An 18,270-nucleotide genomic window follows, 5' to 3' on the forward strand; every position below is an offset into this window, starting at 1 on the left:
CACATTATTCAAAATGTCAAATGAACGACATATCAATGTTTTGACATTCATTTACTTATAGTACTTTCTTAGTTGAAACCTAAACACTGTCTATTCAGATAAAATTCCCATAAAGGGATTATGATATAGGATTAGAGATATAAATGCATGTTTCTTCTCTCTGTGTACTGTAAATTATTTGAAAATGCAGTACAGGTACAGCATCACATTCCTATCCATAGTATTAGTATCAAAAGAGAATACAACAGGGATAGCATAACACAGTTTAGTGTTTTCTTCTATTGATCATTCAATGACTGAGAAGACATTCTGTCTCTCTCCAGACCTGTTCTTGTCCGGTACTCCTTTCTCCTTGTTCTCATCATGTGTGTCGTTTGTGTTTGTGTTCTGAAACCCTACACTGTTCCAGGTTAAACTACAGTCTCGATGTGGCCGATAGACTGGCTGATGAACATGTTCTCATTGGGCTGTATGTGAATCTCCTACAACACAACCCTACGTCATGGTTAGTCTGGATTCCTCTGTCTGTAAAGTAACAGTGGAAACTACTAGCTAGAGTGCCTTCAGAAAATATTCTTACCCCTTCACTTATTCCACATTTTGTTGTGTTATAGCCTGAATTCAACATGTATCAAATATTTTTTCTCTCTCGCCCATCTACACACAATATACCATAATGACAAAGTGAGAAAAAAATGTAAGAAATTTTAGCAAATGTATTGAAAATTAACAACAGAATATCTAATTTACATAAGTATTCACACCGCTGAGTCAATACATGTTAGAATCACCTTTGGCAGCGATTACAGCTGTGAATCTTTCTGGGTAAGTCTCTAAGAGCTTTGCACAGCTTGATTTTACAATATTTGCACATTCTTTTTAGAATTCTTCAAGCTCTGTCAAGTTGTTTTTTGATCATTGCTAGATAGCCATTTTCAAGTTTTGCCATAGAATTTCAAGCCAATTTAAGACAAAACTACAGTTGAAGTCAGAAGTTTACATACACTTAGGTTGGAGTCATTAAAATTCGTTTTTCAACCACTCCACAAATTTCTTGTTAACAAACTATAGTTTTGGCAAGTCGGTTAGGACATCTACTGTATGCATATCATAAGTAATTTTTCCAACAATTGTTTACAGACAGATTATTTCACTGTATCACAATTCCAGTGGGTCAGAAGTGTACATACACTAAGTTGACTGTGTCTTTAAACAGCTTGGAAAATTCCAGAAAATTATGTCATGGCTTTAGAAGCTTCTGATAGGCTAATTGACATCATTTGAGTCAATTGGAGGTGTACCTGTGGATGTATTTCAAGACCTACCTTCAAATTGGTTCATCCTTGGGAGCAATTTCCAAGCGCCTGAAGGTACCAAGTTCATCTGTACAAACAATAGTACGCAAGTATAAACACCATGGGACCACGCAGCTGTCATACTCCTCAGGAAGGAGACACGTTCTGTCTCCTAGAGAACGTACTCTGGTGCGAAAAGTGCAAATCAATCCCAGAACAACAGCAAAGGACCTTGTGAAGATGCTGGAGGAAACAGGTACAAAGTATCTATATCTACAGTGAAACGAGTCCTATATCGACATAACCTGAAAGGCCATTCAGCAAGGAAAAAGCCACTGCTCCAAAACCGCCATAAAAAGCCAGACTACGGTGTGCAACTGCACATGGTGACAAAGATTGTACTTTTTGGAGAAATGTTCTCTGGTCTGATGAAACAAAAATAGAACTGTTTGGCCATAATGACCATCGTTATGTATGGAGGGAAAAGGGGGAGGCTTGCAAGCCGAAGAACATCATCCCAACCGTGAAGCACGGGGGTGGCAACATCATGTTGGGGGGTGCTTTGCTGCAGGAGGGACTGGTGCACTTCACAAAATAGATGGCATCATGAGGCAGGAAAATTATGTGGATAGCTTGAAGTAACATCTCAAGACATCAGTCAGGAAGTTAAAGCTTGGTCACAAATGGGTCTTCCAAATGGACAGTGACCCCAAGCATACTTCCAAAGTTGTGGCAAAATGGTTTAAGGACAACAAAGTCAAGGTATTGGAATGGCCATCACAAAGCCCTGACTTCAATCCTAAAGAAAAATTGTGGGTAGAACTGAAAAAGCATGTGCGAGCAAGGAAGCCTACAAGCCTGACTCAGTTACACCAGCTCTGTCAGGAGGAATGGGCGAAAATTCACCCAACTTATTGTGGGAAGCTTGTGGAAGGCTACCTGAAACGTTTGACCCAAGTTAAACTATTTAAAAGTAATGCTACCAAATACTAATTGAGTGTATGTAAACTTCTGACCCACTGGGAATGTGATGTAAGAAATAAAAGCTGAAATAAATCATTCTCTCTACTATTATTCTGACATTTCACATTCTTAAAATAAAGTGGTGATCCTAACTGACCTAAGACAGGGAATGTTTACTAGGATTAAATGTAAGGAATTGTGAAAAACTGAGTTTAAATGTATTTGGCTGAGGTGTATGTAAACTTCCGACTTCAACTGTATAACTAGGCCACTCAGGAACATTCAATGCCATCTTGGTAAGAAACTCCAGTGTATATTTGGCCTTGTGTTTTAGGTCATTGTCCTGCTGAAAGGTGAATTTGTCTCCCGGTGTCTATTGGAAAGCAGACTGAACCAGGTTTTCCTTGCATATGCTTACCTCTATTTTGTTTCTTTTTATCTTTAAAAAAAACTCCCTGGTCCTTGCTGATGACAAGCATACCCATTACATGATGCAGCCACGACCATGCTTGAAAATATGAAGAGTGGTACTAAGTGATGTGCTGTGTTGGATTTGCTCCAAACTTAACAGTTTGTATTCAGGGCAGTGCATTTCTTTGCCACATTTTTTGCAGTTTTACTTTAGTGCCTCATTGCAAACAGAACACATGTTTTGGAATAGTTTTACACAGCCATTTGCACAGCCATTAAACTCTGTAACTGTTTTAAAGTCACCATTAGTATCATGCTGAAATACTGAAGGGTTTCCTTCCTCTCCGGCAACTGAGTTAGAAATGACGCCTGAAACTTTGTAGCGTATTGATACACTATTCAAAGTGTAATTAATATTTTCACCTTGCTCAAAGGGATGTATGCAATGCCTGCATTTTTTACCCATATACCAATAGGTGCCTTTGGAAAAATTCCCTCGTCTTTGTGGTTGAATCTGTGTTTGAAATTCACTGCTCAACTGAGGGGGTACAGAGATGAGGTAGTCAATCAAAAATCATGTTAAGGGCCTTCCGTGTGGCGCAACGGTCAACATGGTTTGATCCCAGGTTGTGTCACCGCCGGCTGTGACCGGGAGACCCATGAGGCGGTGCGCAATCGGCCCAGCATCCTCTGGGTTAGGGGAGGGTTTGGCTGGCTGGGATTTCCTTGTCCCATTGCGGTCTAGTGACTCCTTGTGGCGGGCCGGGCGCCTGCAAGCTGACTCCGGCCGCTAGCGATGGGACAAGACTGTAAATACCAATTGTATATCACGAAAAAGGGGTAAAAGTAAACCCCCAAAAAATATATAGTAATTTGAAACACTATTATTGCACACAAAGTCTATGCAACTTATTATGTGACTTGTTAAGCAAAGTTTTACTCCTGGACTTATTTAGGAATGCTATAATAAAGGGGTTGAATACTTATTGACTGAAAACAGCTTTTAATTTTTAATTAATTCGTAAAAATTTATAAAAACATAATTCCACTTTGACATTATGGGGTATTGTGTATTGGCCAGAGACACAACGTCTAATTGTAATCAATTTTAAATTCAGGCTGCAACGACAAAATGTGGAAAAAGTCAAGGGGTTTGAATACTTTCTGAAGCCACTGTATTCACATTGTATTTACACCACCCCTGGCACGGCTCTCCCTTTATTAATTGGAGCTACAAGCCTTAATACTGCATACACTACTCACGTCAAGCAGAATAAATTAAGAATGTCTATTCACAAACCATTGACTTGTCTTTTAACAGCTGACATACAGTAATGTAGCTAAGCCATTAGAAAATGTAACACTTTTTTCATACACCATAATGCTTTTGCCAGCTGTTGTGCTACTTAGCAATCATTTTTGAAGGCTAAATCAACATTGTCTTTCTCATTAAGATGTTACAGGGCTGTAGAAAGTTGCATTTGTTTTGCTCTTCACATAGTAAAAATCTAGTTTACTGCCCTAGAATTGTCATTTTAATGTGCTTTTGATGACAGCTTTGAATTTGCTGCTTTTCCTTTAATTTGATTAGTGGCAGTAGTCAGTTATTTTCAGAGAACATCTGGGTGTTTATGTTGGTCCTCTATTAGAACAACTTGGACCGTTACATTAAATAGTTTGATTGGATTTCGATTCTTGGACTTTAGTGCGTTCATGAGTTACAATAAATGCTGTACAATACATCTCAAAGTTTTCTACAGTATTGGAATTGTTCCTTTTCTCTGAAAGGAAACTCAGACCTTAACAAAATTATTCAGTGGAAGCTACTGACCGTTTACTGAAGTATCCATCCAAATGGACTATTTTGTAAGGGTGCTAAGATTGTAGGAATCATCTGCTTTAGTCCTTGCTGTTCCTCTCTCCTGCTGCCTCCGCCTCTCTTGACTCTGTGCAGTAGTATCATCTTAGAGATCTTTCTGCAGATGAAAAATACTTAGTTTCAACTGCATGTTACCTTCCTTAGCATTTGTATAAGCTTAATGTTGTTCTTTAGTGCGTATAGTGTGTGTGTGTGTGTGTGTGTGTGTGTGTGTGTGTGTGTGTGTGTGTGTGTGTGTGTGTGTGTGTGTGTGTGTGTGTGTGTGTGTGTGAGGGTGTTTGTGTGCGCGCGCGTTGGTATCTAGCTGCTTTAAGGCTTTGGCAAAATAGCTATGATTTGTCCCTAAATAGCATCACCAATTGACAAACAAACTACCAGTGTTTGCATGTAAATACTGTGCATTATACTTAACTAAACAATCATAAAGATACACTGTTACAATTATCATTTCCATGAGGAAATTCCCATGAAATATTCTTTCCCAATGTATATACAGTAATGTAAGTAAGTACAGAACTACTTTTTATATTTGGCTGCGGTAAATATGTAGTTGGAAGTGTGACTCTGTCTCCTCTCCTCTTTCTACCTGTAAACAGTTTGCTGGAGAGCAGTAACCACCAGGATGAAGAGCACAGTCTCATCGCCCGCTACGCTGCTAGACTGGCCTCTGACTCAGCCGCCGCGGTGAGTCACATACTATCTGAGGGCATAGAGGGAGAAAACACCATGAAAACACCTGACATCTTTATGTGCACAACACAAATACACATTTTGTTCCAATTGCCTGTCTCTGAAGATAAAAGTTGAGCGTGGGCCCTGAGTCAGGTCACCCAGACAGGAAAAACTTGTGCCCCTAAGCATATGTGGTGGTTTATGAGTAGCATTGAATAAGGAAATAACATCAGCAGGATTAACCTCAGTACAGTAGATAATGTCATGTGTCCCTGTGTGTTATGGTAATGTCATGATAATGTCATGTGTCTCTGTGTGTTATGGTAATGTCATGATCATGTCATGTGTCTCTGTGTGTTATGGTAATGTCATGATAATGTCACGTGTCTCTGTGATTTACAGCAACAAGCCCAGCAGCAGAGGGTCCCCAACGACATCTCTTTCTCTCTGGATGCCAACAAGCAGCAGAGGCAGCTTATTGCCGAGCTGGAGAGCAAAAACAGGTCAGGGATGGATTCCCTCTGAATTCGCTTTTCTCTCTCTGTTCGCCTCTTTTTTCCAACCCTGCCAATCGTGCCAAATTACAAGAATGGTGATAACTTACTTAATGTTCTACCCAATGTGCTTCTCACACAAGCTGTGATCGCAAGTTGTTCTAATAGGCTGTAGTAGGGCTGTGACGATTACGGAATTTTGGGTAACAGTCAATTGTCATGCAAATAGCCACGGTTATTATCATAATTGTCATCATAATTGTTTTGAACTTGTAATGCATCTTTCAAAATTAGCTACGCCACTAATAAATGCAACAACACAGCTTTGATGAATGGTTTTGACCGATTGGAACTTTTGGAAATTAATCTTATCCTCCCGACCGTGCCGTTCTGCTCGTAAAATGAGCAGAACGGCACCAAACTTTACCCAATTGTACAAATTAAACTGCTATTGGGTAAACTATATCTACTTGAATATAAAGTTGAACTCCCCTTCTTTTAAAATGAATGTATTATTACGATTGTGACGTTTTTTCAGTTATTGTCCATAATTGTCGGTTACACGATTATATATGTTCATACCGTGCCTGTGCCATCCCGGGTATACGGTATTACCGGTGATGCAACATGGGGTGTTATTTTTTTTTTTTCAATGTTAAAAAACAACAACAATGGGCCTCCCGAATGGCGCAGCGGTCTAAGGCACTGCATCACCACAGATCCTGGTTCGATACCGTGCTGTGTTGCAGGCGGCCATGACTGGGAGACCCATGTTGCGACGCACAATTGGCCAAGCGTCGTCCGGGTTAGGGGTGGGTTTGGCCGGCCGGGATCTCCTTGTCCCATCGTACTCTAGCGACTCCTGTGGCGGGCCGGGCGCATAGGAAAAAAGCCCCCAAGAATTCAGTTACCAAAAAGCTAACCAGATGCTAACAAATACTAAGTATATAGTGGATGCTAGGTAAATGCTAACGAGCTCATAAAGTTATTCAAGATTCTCGAAAGGCTACTTACTCACAGTTTGCTGCACACACAAAACAAATATAAGATGGCAGGGATGTCAAGCTAGGAGCGGATTGTCTCTACTATTACCAAGATTTTAGAAGCTTGATCTTGCAAGGTAACATTAGCCCCTTGGCTAGCAAGTTAGAAAACCAAATACGCAGCTGGAGAGAATTTATTTGGTACATCTTAAATAGTTATTTGGTAACTTAATAGCGATAAGATATATAGCTGACAAACAGTCAATTTCATACAAGTTTAACTTGATCACCTCACTAACTTGCGCTGCAGAGGAATATGACTCTGTTTTGCTTCTTTGTTAACAACCACACGTGACTGGCTCAACAGCTGTTTTGGTGAACTACCGGTAAGCTTCATGATAAAACATTATCTAACAGGTGAAATGAAAAATGCGATTTGCTTCATCTATTAATGCACAAGTTGACTGCAGGTATTTATTTAAAAAGTACAAATTTCAAAATGTATTCAAAAACAAACCACACATTTTTTCTACGGTATTGAAAATCATACCGTGAGCATTTCAAAATACTGAGGAATACGGTATATACGGTATACTTCCCAACCCTAGTGACAGCCCTTGGCTGTAGCCCTGTTTTCATGGTAGTACCAGAAAAATTTGACAGCAAGTCAAATTACTTGATGTGGTTGTGGTAGACTTAATATAGTCAAGCTAGCTCTTAATAATAATAATAATAATTTGGTGCTTAGGAAATGTCCTATTTCACACATGTACAAGTTTGTATATTATATGCATGTGTGAACTGGAAATCTGTTTTTTGCATATCCCAACTCCCCCTAAGAGTGGTTCACGGCCAGGGTCAGCCATTATCAACAACGACCCTGGAACAATTAGGTTGAAGTCCCTTGCTCAAGGGCACATCAACAGATTTTTCACCTTGTCAGCTAGAGGATTCAAACAAGCAACCTTTTGGTGACCTGCCCAACACTCTAACCGCTAGGTTACCTGCCGTCCCTAGACCACACCTGTAAGCCAAAACACACCATCTGAATTGCACAAAACAAAACCATACTGAACAAAAATATAAATGCAACATTCAACAATTTCAACGATTTTCCTGAGTCACAGTTCATTGAAGGAAATCATTCAATTTAAATAAATAAATAATTCTATGGATTTCTATGGATTATTCTATGCACTATTCTATGGATTTCACATGACTTGGCAGGGGTGCAGCTATGGGTGGGCTTGGGAGAGAATAGGCCCATCCACTTAGGAGCCAAGCCCACCCCCTGGGGAGCCAGGCGCAGACAATCAGAATTTCCGCTCACAAAAGGGCTTTATTACAGACAGAAATACTCCTCCTCAGTTTCGGCGGCTTATGGTAAATTATCTGGCAACAGTTCTGGTGGACATTCTTGCAGTCAGCATGCCAATTGCACACTCCCTCAAAACCTGAGACATCTGTGGCATTGTTTTGTGTGACAAAACTGCACATTTTAGAGTGTCCTTTTATTGTCCCCACCACAAGGTGCACCTGTGTAATGATCATGCTGTTTAATCAGCTTCTTGATATGCCACACCTGTCAGGTGGATGGATTATATTGGCAAAGAGAATTGTTCACTAACAGGGATGTAAACAAATGTGTGCATAACATTTGAGTGAATTAAGCTTTTTGTGCTTATGGAACATTTTGGGATCTTTTATTTCAGCTCATGAAACATGGGACCAACACTTTACATGTTGCGTTTATATTTTTGTTCAGTTATACTTCAGAAAGTTTACATATGTGATATACTAGCTTCAACTGGCATGTGTGTACGTGTGTATCACAGAGAGATCTTGCAAGAGATCCAGCGCCTGCGAGTGCAGCACGAGCAGGCCTCCCAGCCGCCAACGGGCACCGCCCAACAGAACCCCACTCTGCTGGCCGAGCTACGTCTTCTCAGGTAGACCCATATCAAGTTTCTTTAAAAAAAAAAAATCTTAGCATGTAAATGGACATTTAAATGTGTGCATATAAACTCAACAAAAAAAGAAATGTCCTCACTGTCAACTGCGTTTATTTTCAGCAAACTTAACATGTGTCCATATTTGTATGAACATAACAAGATTCAACAACTGAGACATAAAGTGAACAAGTTCCACAGACATGTGACGAACAGAAATTGAATAATGTGTCCCTGAACAAAGGGGTGGTCAAAATCAAAAGTAACAGTCAGTATCTGGTGTGGCCACCAGCTGCATTAAGTACTGCAGTGCATCTCCTCCTCGTGGACTGCACCAGATTTGCCAGTTATTCCTGTGAGATGTTACCCCAGTCTTCCACAAAGGCACCTGCAAGTTCCCTAACATTTCTGGGGGGAATGGCCCTAGCCCACACCCTCCGATCCAACAGGCCCCAGACGTGCTCAATGGGATTGAGATCCGGGCTCTTCGCTGGCCATGGCAGAACACTGACATTCTTGTCTTGCAGGAAATCACGCACAGAACGAGCAGTATGGCTGGTGGCATTGTCATGCTGGAGGGTCATGTATGGATGAGCGTGCAGGAAGGGTACCACATGAGGGAGGAGGATGTCTTCCCTGTAACGCACAGTGTTGACATTGCCTGCAATGACAACAAGGTCAGTCCGATGATTCTGTGACACACCGCCCCAGACCATGACGGACCCTCCACCTCCAAATCGACCCCGCTCCAGAGTACAGGCCTTGGTGTAAAGCTCATTCCTTCGACGATAAACGCAAATTCGACCATCACTCCTGGTGAGACAAAACTGTGAATCTTCAGTGAAGAGCACTTTTTGGTCTTGGTCTCTTTTTCATGGTTCGGGCTAGGCCTCTTAGTTCCAGTGAAGGGAAATCTTAACGCTAAAGCATACAATGACATTCTAGACGATTCTGTGCTTCCAACTTTGTGCCAACAGTTTGGGGAAGGCCCTTTCCTGTTTCTGCATGACAATGCCCCCGTGCACAAAACGAGGTCCATTTAGAAAGGGTTTGTTGAGATCGGTGTGGAAGAACTTGACTGGCCTGCAGAGAGCCCTGACCTCAACCCCATCGAACAGCTTTCGGATGAATTGGAACGCTGACTGCGAGCCAGAACCAATCACCCAACATCAGTGCCAGGCCTCATTAATGTTCTTGTGGCTGAATGGAAGCAAGTCCCCGCAGCAATGTTCCGAAATCTAGTGGAAAGCCTTCCCAGAAGAGTGGAGACTGTTATAGCAGCAAAGGGGGGACCAACTCCATATTAATGGCCATAATTCTGGAATGAGATGTTCGACGAGCAGGTGTCAACGTACTTTTGGTCATGTAGTGTGTACATATATATATTATGGTTGTTTTTCCTCAACCAGGCAACGCAAAGATGAGCTGGAGCAGAGGATGTCTGCTCTGCAGGAGAGTCGCAGGGAACTCATGGTACAGCTGGAGCAGCTGATGCTGCTGCTGAAGGTGCGTAAGAAACGCACTGTGCATGCAATACAGTTTCATTTCTACTATAATGTAGGCCTACTCAGTCCCCTCCAGAAATCTTGATTCTGTGATCGCAACATTTTTGCAAATGTATTTGCGAGGGCTTGAAAATTTGACCAATCACCGCACTATTTCTGCATAAAACTGGCTCTGCAGCGCAGTACAAAAAGAGGGCTCGCAATTTCAACCATTCAGCGCACATTTACCACATTTAAAAAAATAAAAAATAATAATATTTAACCTTTATTTAACTAGGCAAGTCAGTTAAGAACAAATTCTTATTTACAATGACGGCCTACCCCGGCCAAACTCTAACGACGCTGGGCCAATATGGTTCAATCAAGTCAAACGTCAACAAACGTTCCCTCGTCAGCGCATTTTTTGCGACAAATTGGACAAAATCATTGCATATTATCATGCTAAATATCAGAATAGCCGCTGCAAAATCAATCATTTTTGCCCACAAATATCCCTCCAGCTAAATCCTGGAGGGACTGGGGAGGAGAGAAAATAGAATGCACGTTTCATTATTTGCCCACTAGAGGGCACACTTGTTGAACTTTCACTAAGGAACTTCCCTGGTGTTAGTAAATCCTGAGGCGTTGCTCTGGTCTTGACAGGTCTTCCCTTCTCATCCTCTGACCATAGCCCATAACTCTGTCTTTATCAAAAATGACTTTGTGTTCCCCAGTTTCTTCCATGTTAAGATATCGAGATATACGATTTAACAGACCTTCTTCTGGTCTGTCTACCCAAGGACAGTGGATTATGACCACTGACAATATACAATCAACATCACTTTCACATAATAAAACAGTATATAGGATAATATTCAGCTGGAGAGTCAGTCACAACAATAATGGATAGAGAAAGGGGTTTAAGAATTCTGACATAAACTGCTTACTCTACTGGCTTAAGTGGTAAGGCTATCGATCGAATTACTCAACTGAAAGGATCAATGCAAATCCCGTTAGCCCTACCTAGCATTAGCATGCTAGCATCAGACTTGCTTTAGGCCTAGGCAGAAAATCCCAATAGGTTTTTACATGTGAAAGAAATTGTCTTCATTGAATGATTATGCTATTGTGTGTTTTTTGGGACGGTAAATGAATAACATTTTTTCTTAACAGGAGGAGGAAAGGAAGCAAGCTGTAAGTCTGTCTGTAAAACCTAAAAATAACTAATGCTTCTTTCAAAGAGATGTGAAGAGACTTGGGGACAAATGAATGTGATTATATTCTGTTTGTTTGTGGTTTTGCTGACAATATGTTTATCAGCTCTCATTGGAAATGAAAATGCAGCAGTCAGTTGAACTAACAGCATGTTAAATATTTAGATAATTTTGATTTAATGAAAAGTGCTATTAAATGAACTTACAATTCATTATGGCATGTGTGCAATGTTTGTTGCTCACCAATTATGGATGTATTTTTTTGAATATTTTTTTATATGCATAACCTAACAGCTTTTTCAGCACAGCTGGTCTGAACTTGAGGATTTTTTGCTCCATTACTGGGTCTTATAACATTGTAATTGACATATGGGAATGATAACATACATTTCTTGGAGGTTTTAAGCAGTGATGATGATTAGGACCTTGAGTTTTTCTTGACCAAAACTACAATCCCCACTTTAATTTCCCCATACAGACCTATAGAGATTCATAACGGAATCATTCAGTATAAAAATAGCTCCACCAACATTAGATAGATCAATGTTGATCAAGATAATCACTGGTTGTTACTGCACTGGTGTACTACTACTACTACTACTACTACTACTACTACTACTACTACCACTGAAACAGTGATAGGAAGGGACACCTAGAGTCACACTAAACCCCTACTTCCTGTTTCAGACTCAGGGGCCTGGCTCCCCCCGCTCATCCCCCAGCCACGCAGTCAGCCGGCCCATCCCCATGCCAACCCAGTCAGAGTCTACCGGCACCACACCCACTCACACCCCTCAGGACTCACTCATGGGTGTGGGAGGAGACGTGCAGGAGGCCTTCGCTCAGGGTAATACACACGTGCATGTATTCACACACACACACTTTACAGATGAGAGTGGATTGGCCTACACTGGTTCTGGAGAGCCGCAGTCTTCACAGAGGCTCTGTTCTATCTCCAGGCCCCAGGAGAAACTTGAGAAATGACCTTCTTGTTGCTGCTGACTCCATCACCAACACCATGTCTTCATTGGTTAAAGAGCTCAATTCAGGTGATACTATAGTCTCACTGTTTCTATCTGACTTTTGAAAGTATACTTTGCTCATCCTTGCAACATTTTAACACTGTGTTGTCTCCCTCAGAGGCTGGAAGTGAGACAGAGAGCAACATGGAACTGGTCTCCTCTCCCACTTCCGATCTTCTAGCACAGATGACCACTAAACCACGGTAAATACAGTATGCCATTGTATAGATGGCGCCAAATAGGATGGCTGACGTTTTACATGCTCCTAACCAATTGTGCTATTTTGTTAGTTTTTTTGCATTGTTTACAACTTATTTATTTACTTATTTTGTACATAATGTTGCTGCTACCATCTCTTATGACCAACAATAACTTCTGGACATCAGAACAGCTATTACTCACCATGAACTGGAAGAAGCTTTTTCCTTTAACGAGTCCGACGAGAAGGATATACTGCTCTCCCGGGAACAGGCCCAGATCCCGGTCATTTGCGTGAAGAAAAGACAGAGTAAAAGAGGACGCAGATCGGGCTGCCTTCTGAGAATCCGTAGGCGAGCGAGTAAACTCCCACTGCCATCCATTCTACTTGCTAACATGCTATCATTGGAAAATAAAATTGATGACCTACGATTGTGATTATCCTACCAACGGGACATTAAGAACTGTATATAGAGCTGGCGGGATTTTCCATGCACCGGCAGAATAGAGAACCTACGTCTAGTAAGACGAGGGGTGGGGGTGTGTGTCTTTTTGTCTAATATTAAAGAAGACTCGAGGTATTGCTCGCCTGAGGTACAGTACCTTATGATAAGCTGTAGACCACACTATCTACCTAGAGAGTTCTCATCTATATTATTCGTAGCCGTCTATTTACCACCACAGACCGATGCTGGCACTAAGACCACACTCAACCAACTCTATAAGTCCATAAGCAAACAAGAAAATGCTCACCCAGAAGGGGCGCTCCTAGTGACCGGAGACTTTAATGGAGGCAAACTTAAATCAGTTTTAACACATTTTTACCAGCATGTCACATGTGCAACCAGAGGAAAACAAACTCTAGACCACTTTTACTCCACACACAGAGATGCATACAAAGCTCTCCCCTGCCCTTCATTTGGCAAATCTGACCATAATTATATCCTCCTGATTCCTGCTTACAAGCAAAAACTAAAGCAGGAAGTACTAGTGACTCAATACGGAAGTGGTCAGATGACGCTGATGCTACGCTACAGGACTGTTTTGCTAGCACAGACTGGAATATGTTCCGGGATTTATCCAATGGCATTGAGGAGTACACCACCTCAGTCATCGGCTTCATCAATAAGTGCATCGACAACGTCGTCCCCACAGTGACCGTACGTACATATCCCAACCAGAAGCCATGGATTACAGGCAACATCCGCATCCGCAACATTCCCAAAGCTGAGGGGCCAGATGGATTACCAGGACGTGTACTCAAAGCATGCGCGGACCAACTGTCAAGTGTCTTCACTGACATTTTCAACCTCTCCCTGACTGAGTCTGTAATACCTACATGTTTCAAGCAGACCACCATAGTCTCTGTGCCCAAGGAAGTGAAGGTAACCTGCCCAAATGATTACCGACCCGTAGTACTCACTTCGGTAGCCATGAAGTGCTTTGAAAGGCTGGTCATGGCTCACATCAACAGCATCCTCCCGCATACCCTAGACCCACTCAAATCTGCATAACGCCCCAACAGATCCACAGATGACGTAATCTCAATCGCACTCCACACTGTCCTTTCCCACCTGGACAAAAGAAACACCTATGTGAGAATGCTGTTCATTGACTACAGCTCAGCATTCAACACCACAGTGCCCACAAAGCTCATCACTAAGCTAAGGACCCTGGGACTAAACACCTCCCTCTGCAACTGGATCCTGGACTTGCTGCCGTGCCGCCCCCAGTTGGTAAGGGTAGGCAACAACATGTCTGCCATGCTGACCCTCAACATGGGGGCCCCTAAGGGATGTGTACTTAGTCCCCTCCTGTACTCCCTGTTCACCCACAACTGCGTGGCCAAACACGACTCCAACACCATCATTAGGTTTTCTGACAACACAACAGTGGTAGGCCTGAACACCAACAATGATGAGACAGCCTATAGGGAGGAGGTCAGAGAGCTGGCAGTGTGGTGTCAGGACAACAACCTCTCACTCAATGTGAGCAAGACAAAGTAGCTGATCGTGAACTACAGGAAAAGGCAGGCCAAACAGGCCTCCATTAACATCAACGGGGCTGTAGTGGAGTGGGTTGAAAGTTTCAAGTTCCTTGGTGTCCACATCACCCACAAACTATCATGGTACAAACACACCAAGACAGTCGTGAAGAGAGCATGACAAAACCTTTTCCTCCTATGGAGACTGAAAAGATTTGGCATGGGTCCTCAGATCCTCAAAATGTTCTACATGTGCACCATCGAGAGCATCTTGACCGGTTGCATCACCGCCTGGTATGGCAACTGCTCGGCGTCTGACCGTAAGGCGCTTCAGAGCCCAAGCTTCCTGCAATCCAGGATCTATATAATAGGCGGTGTCAGAGGAAAGTCCATAAAATTTTCAGAGACTCCAGTCGCTTCTACCCCGAAGCCATAAGACTGCTGAACAATTTCTCAAATGTCCACCGGACTATTACATTGACCCCCACCCCCCTCCATTTGTTTTGTACACTGGTGCTACTCGCTGTTTGTTATCTATGCATAGTCACTTCACCCCTGCCTACATGTACAAATTACCTTAACTAAACTGTACGTACCCTCGCACACTTACTCAGTACCGGTACCCCCTGTATATAGCCTCGTTATTGTTATGTTATTGTGTTACTTTTTATTATTTTAAATGTTTTACTTTAGTTTATTTGGTAAATATTTTCATAACTCTTCTTGATCTGCAGTGATGGTTAATTGTTGTATATCAGCGCATGTGACAAATAAAGTTTGATTTGATGCAGTATGCAGTATGTAGATCAGTACTTGACTTGGGCAGAAGCTCACCGGAACTGAGTTTTTGCACCTCAAATAGAATATTAGCTCAAAAGTATTGAGGGGTTCCTGCACCTGAATATAAATGGTACCGGCACCCAAAATGAGTACTGGCACCTATTTCAGTCCACGTCAAGCACTGGTGCAGATCTAGGAATCTATGAATCTATAAAGGCTGCACAATCATATACAGTAGATTTTAGTATGGTAATGTTGGATTTACCTCCATAGTGTTGGTGGCAGGAACACTGGTGGAGTTGAGGAGGAGTGCTATGAGAACGACCTGGTTCAGGTGCTGGAGGATGAGCTGAAGATGGAGGAACTACTAAAACACAGACAGGAGCAAGAGAAAACCCGTATGGTGAGCTATGGTTAAATATATTTAAAATGAGGGGAAGTAGTGCATTACAAAACATATTCCTTATATTATTATTTGAAATCTTCTCTCTTCATTTTGGCAATGTTCCTGGTGTCATACAGGTGACATTGCAGCAATGACCATGTTGAACCAGTTTTGTGGTAAGTAGCCTAATTAATTTCTCTGTCGTCTTCTACCTCTTCTCACAATTTGAAATATATTGTTTCTCACTACACTATATGCCAACTCAGATGGGCAGAGTATTTAACTCCCTATCCTCTGAACAGGTAAACAATATGCAAAGCAACAAAAGTAGAAAAACACTGGAAGATGGATGAGAAGAGAAGGCACAGAGAGGCTTATGAGGAGATGATGGTCCACGCGCATACATGATCTCCAAGTCAAGCTGAAGAAGAAGTGACAGGAAGGAAGGATCAAAGTTATGACACTGCTAAATCCAACAATAGAATACATAGTTATATTATGTAAAGATCTATTTTTAAAACCAACAGCATATCTAAGTGAATACTGTGAACTGATATGGAGAGATCATATAACAGCAGAGCTGTCTATTATACCACCGGTGCCATAAAATCAAGTAACTTTATTGGGAATTATTTGTTGATTTTGAATCATATTATGTTTAGGTAAGAGCTGTTGAAGAGTTGTGCAAGTATATGTTGTAGGTGTATGGTGGACAAACCAGGCCGTTGTGTTTCAGTGAGATTGCTTTTGAATCCAAATATTAACCTGGTTGATGTGTAAACTGAGGCACAACTGTCTATAACCTAGAGGTTAGCTATAGTATGTCTGACCCCTATGACCAGGTTGGCCTACCAGTCCAAGGATTTTTAACTACTGGTGTTGTTTGGCTTTTGTATGTGTTGTTTGACCTTTTATCTTTGCTTTTAACCAATTGAAAGAGTGGCTTGTCAGAGAATGTATTTCTTTTGACATATCTCATATTGTGTGCACTGCCTTAGCTGATTAGCCTAGCTCGCCTTTGGATGGGGTACAAACAAACCTTCAATGAAACATATAGCTAACATTGTTTCTGCCACTGTTGAAATGTAAATGTTCATCACTGTCAAAATCACATTGTTTAATTCACCCATAAATATTGCCTAGTAGTTAATAGTACTAGCTATTAGTAAGAACTTTGTGGCAGAAGGACAATGTTATTTATATCTTCTGTATTTTGTGTTTGCCACGTTGCATATTTAATTGAATTCCACCTGGTTTATTGAGCCTGTAGGTGATACTAAGCGAATGAGACCGTATAGGAAGAACAAGCTGAACCTATGATAAATCTGATGCTGGAAAGTGATATTGTCTACTGAGGGATTTAGTTAACTAATAGCTATATGTTGATGAAGAGTTATAGTTGAGTTTATTTTATTAATACCTGCTTGAGATTTAAAGATGTGATGACAGACATGAAATTGGAGTAGGAAGTACAATACCTTAAAGAAGAATAGAATGGAAAACATTGTTCATAGCACTTCAGATTCAAAGGTTTACACTTGCAAGAACGGAGAACATTGTTTGTTTACCATGTTTCAGAATCAATATCTACTGTCTTACCATAGATTTTGAAGTTGCTTTGTCATTTAAATGTTCTGACCAAATTATTTGCGTTTTTCTCCTCACTCACACACAAATCTCTCTCAAACATACACTCAAAGACGCTCACAGTCACACTCTTGATACCTGAGCTCAGTGTGTGTAAAATGTTACCCAGTCACTTTAAAAGAAGTGGTGCAAGCCAATTTTAAATCATAAATGTGTGAAATATATGTAGTACGATTTTTGAGCTAGTTCATATCAGTGATTTTGCATGTTGGTGATGATGCATAATAAAGAATTGACACAACATGAGAATGTTGTCTCTATGAGCTCTTTCTTGCTTATTTTTTCCATCACTTATGAAAGGCACCTGGCACTGCATAGCCTGGAATTAACTGAAACAATGGTGAAATGGAGCACATCAGTTTGGATTCTGGGCTAGCACTATGAATTCCCATAGGCTTGGTTCACTGCTCCACATGTATTATCTGACACTAGTTTACTGCTGACAGCTCACTAATTCATCACATACCATCCCAGCTAGAACAAAAAAAGCAGACAACCATTGCTAGATGAGATCATTGCACTCATACTTTTGTAAAACTGCCCACTTACAATAGGTGTATCTCTTGGCTATTGTCAGTAAGATAGGATCCCTGTCACATAGGGAATTATGTCAACTTGAATACAAAGAATTAAAAACAGTACGAAAAAAATGCAGGCATCAGCTGGTATTGAACATCTTAAATTATGTCAAATAATCCATTGGGCCAAAGAAAAGGCCTTTGACTAATCACTTCAGCCAAGGTAATCTTAAATGCTAATGTTTTTCATGCTTTCTTGCTCCTGATTTATGAAGCGGAAACCATCGTCTCATTGATTTGCCAGCTCTGTCCTCTGTGTCTGCTCCCCTGCTCTTGCTTGACATGCCACTCCATCATCTGTCTTCCTCCTCTCTACGAAGGACTTGATTGCC

At 41.3% G+C, this 18,270-nt stretch overlaps 1 protein-coding gene and 1 long non-coding RNA gene across 10 annotated transcripts in view; one reads left to right on the forward strand and one right to left on the reverse strand.

Moving 5' to 3' along the window:
* Window positions 1-17,623, forward strand: part of dtna (dystrobrevin, alpha) — a 37,331-nt gene extending 19,708 nt beyond the window's left edge. For 4 of the 9 annotated variants that reach the window (XM_055883526.1, XM_055883524.1, XM_055883529.1 and 1 more), the window contains 12 exons: window positions 410-505; window positions 5,145-5,232; window positions 5,623-5,723; window positions 8,533-8,646; window positions 10,056-10,152; window positions 11,304-11,324; window positions 12,032-12,191; window positions 12,304-12,393; window positions 12,485-12,569; window positions 15,602-15,731; window positions 15,851-15,889; window positions 16,016-17,623. In XM_055883526.1, coding sequence (XP_055739501.1) covers window positions 410-505; window positions 5,145-5,232; window positions 5,623-5,723; window positions 8,533-8,646; window positions 10,056-10,152; window positions 11,304-11,324; window positions 12,032-12,191; window positions 12,304-12,393; window positions 12,485-12,569; window positions 15,602-15,731; window positions 15,851-15,868 — 1,000 coding nt within the window. In that variant the 3' untranslated portion in view covers window positions 15,869-15,889; window positions 16,016-17,623. Of the gene's footprint in view, window positions 1-409; window positions 506-5,144; window positions 5,233-5,622; window positions 5,724-7,064; window positions 7,084-8,532; window positions 8,647-10,055; window positions 10,153-11,303; window positions 11,325-12,031; window positions 12,192-12,303; window positions 12,394-12,484; window positions 12,570-15,601; window positions 15,732-15,850; window positions 15,890-16,015 lie in introns of those variants that run through there. The other 5 variants (XM_055883528.1, XM_055883533.1, XM_055883530.1 and 2 more) reach the window with 4 other exon arrangements.
* LOC129824144 (uncharacterized) lies at window positions 78-7,057 on the reverse strand. The gene is made up of 3 exons (XR_008754717.1): window positions 6,988-7,057; window positions 5,135-5,248; window positions 78-4,645 (listed from the first exon to the last, which is right to left on the reverse strand). It is a non-coding gene; the product is annotated as an uncharacterized LOC129824144 (long non-coding RNA).
* Window positions 17,624-18,270: the final 647 nt, after the last annotated feature.

Source organism: Salvelinus fontinalis, chromosome 26, assembly GCF_029448725.1.
Source record: "Salvelinus fontinalis isolate EN_2023a chromosome 26, ASM2944872v1, whole genome shotgun sequence".
In the NCBI taxonomy this organism is placed as follows: domain Eukaryota; kingdom Metazoa; phylum Chordata; class Actinopteri; order Salmoniformes; family Salmonidae; genus Salvelinus; species Salvelinus fontinalis.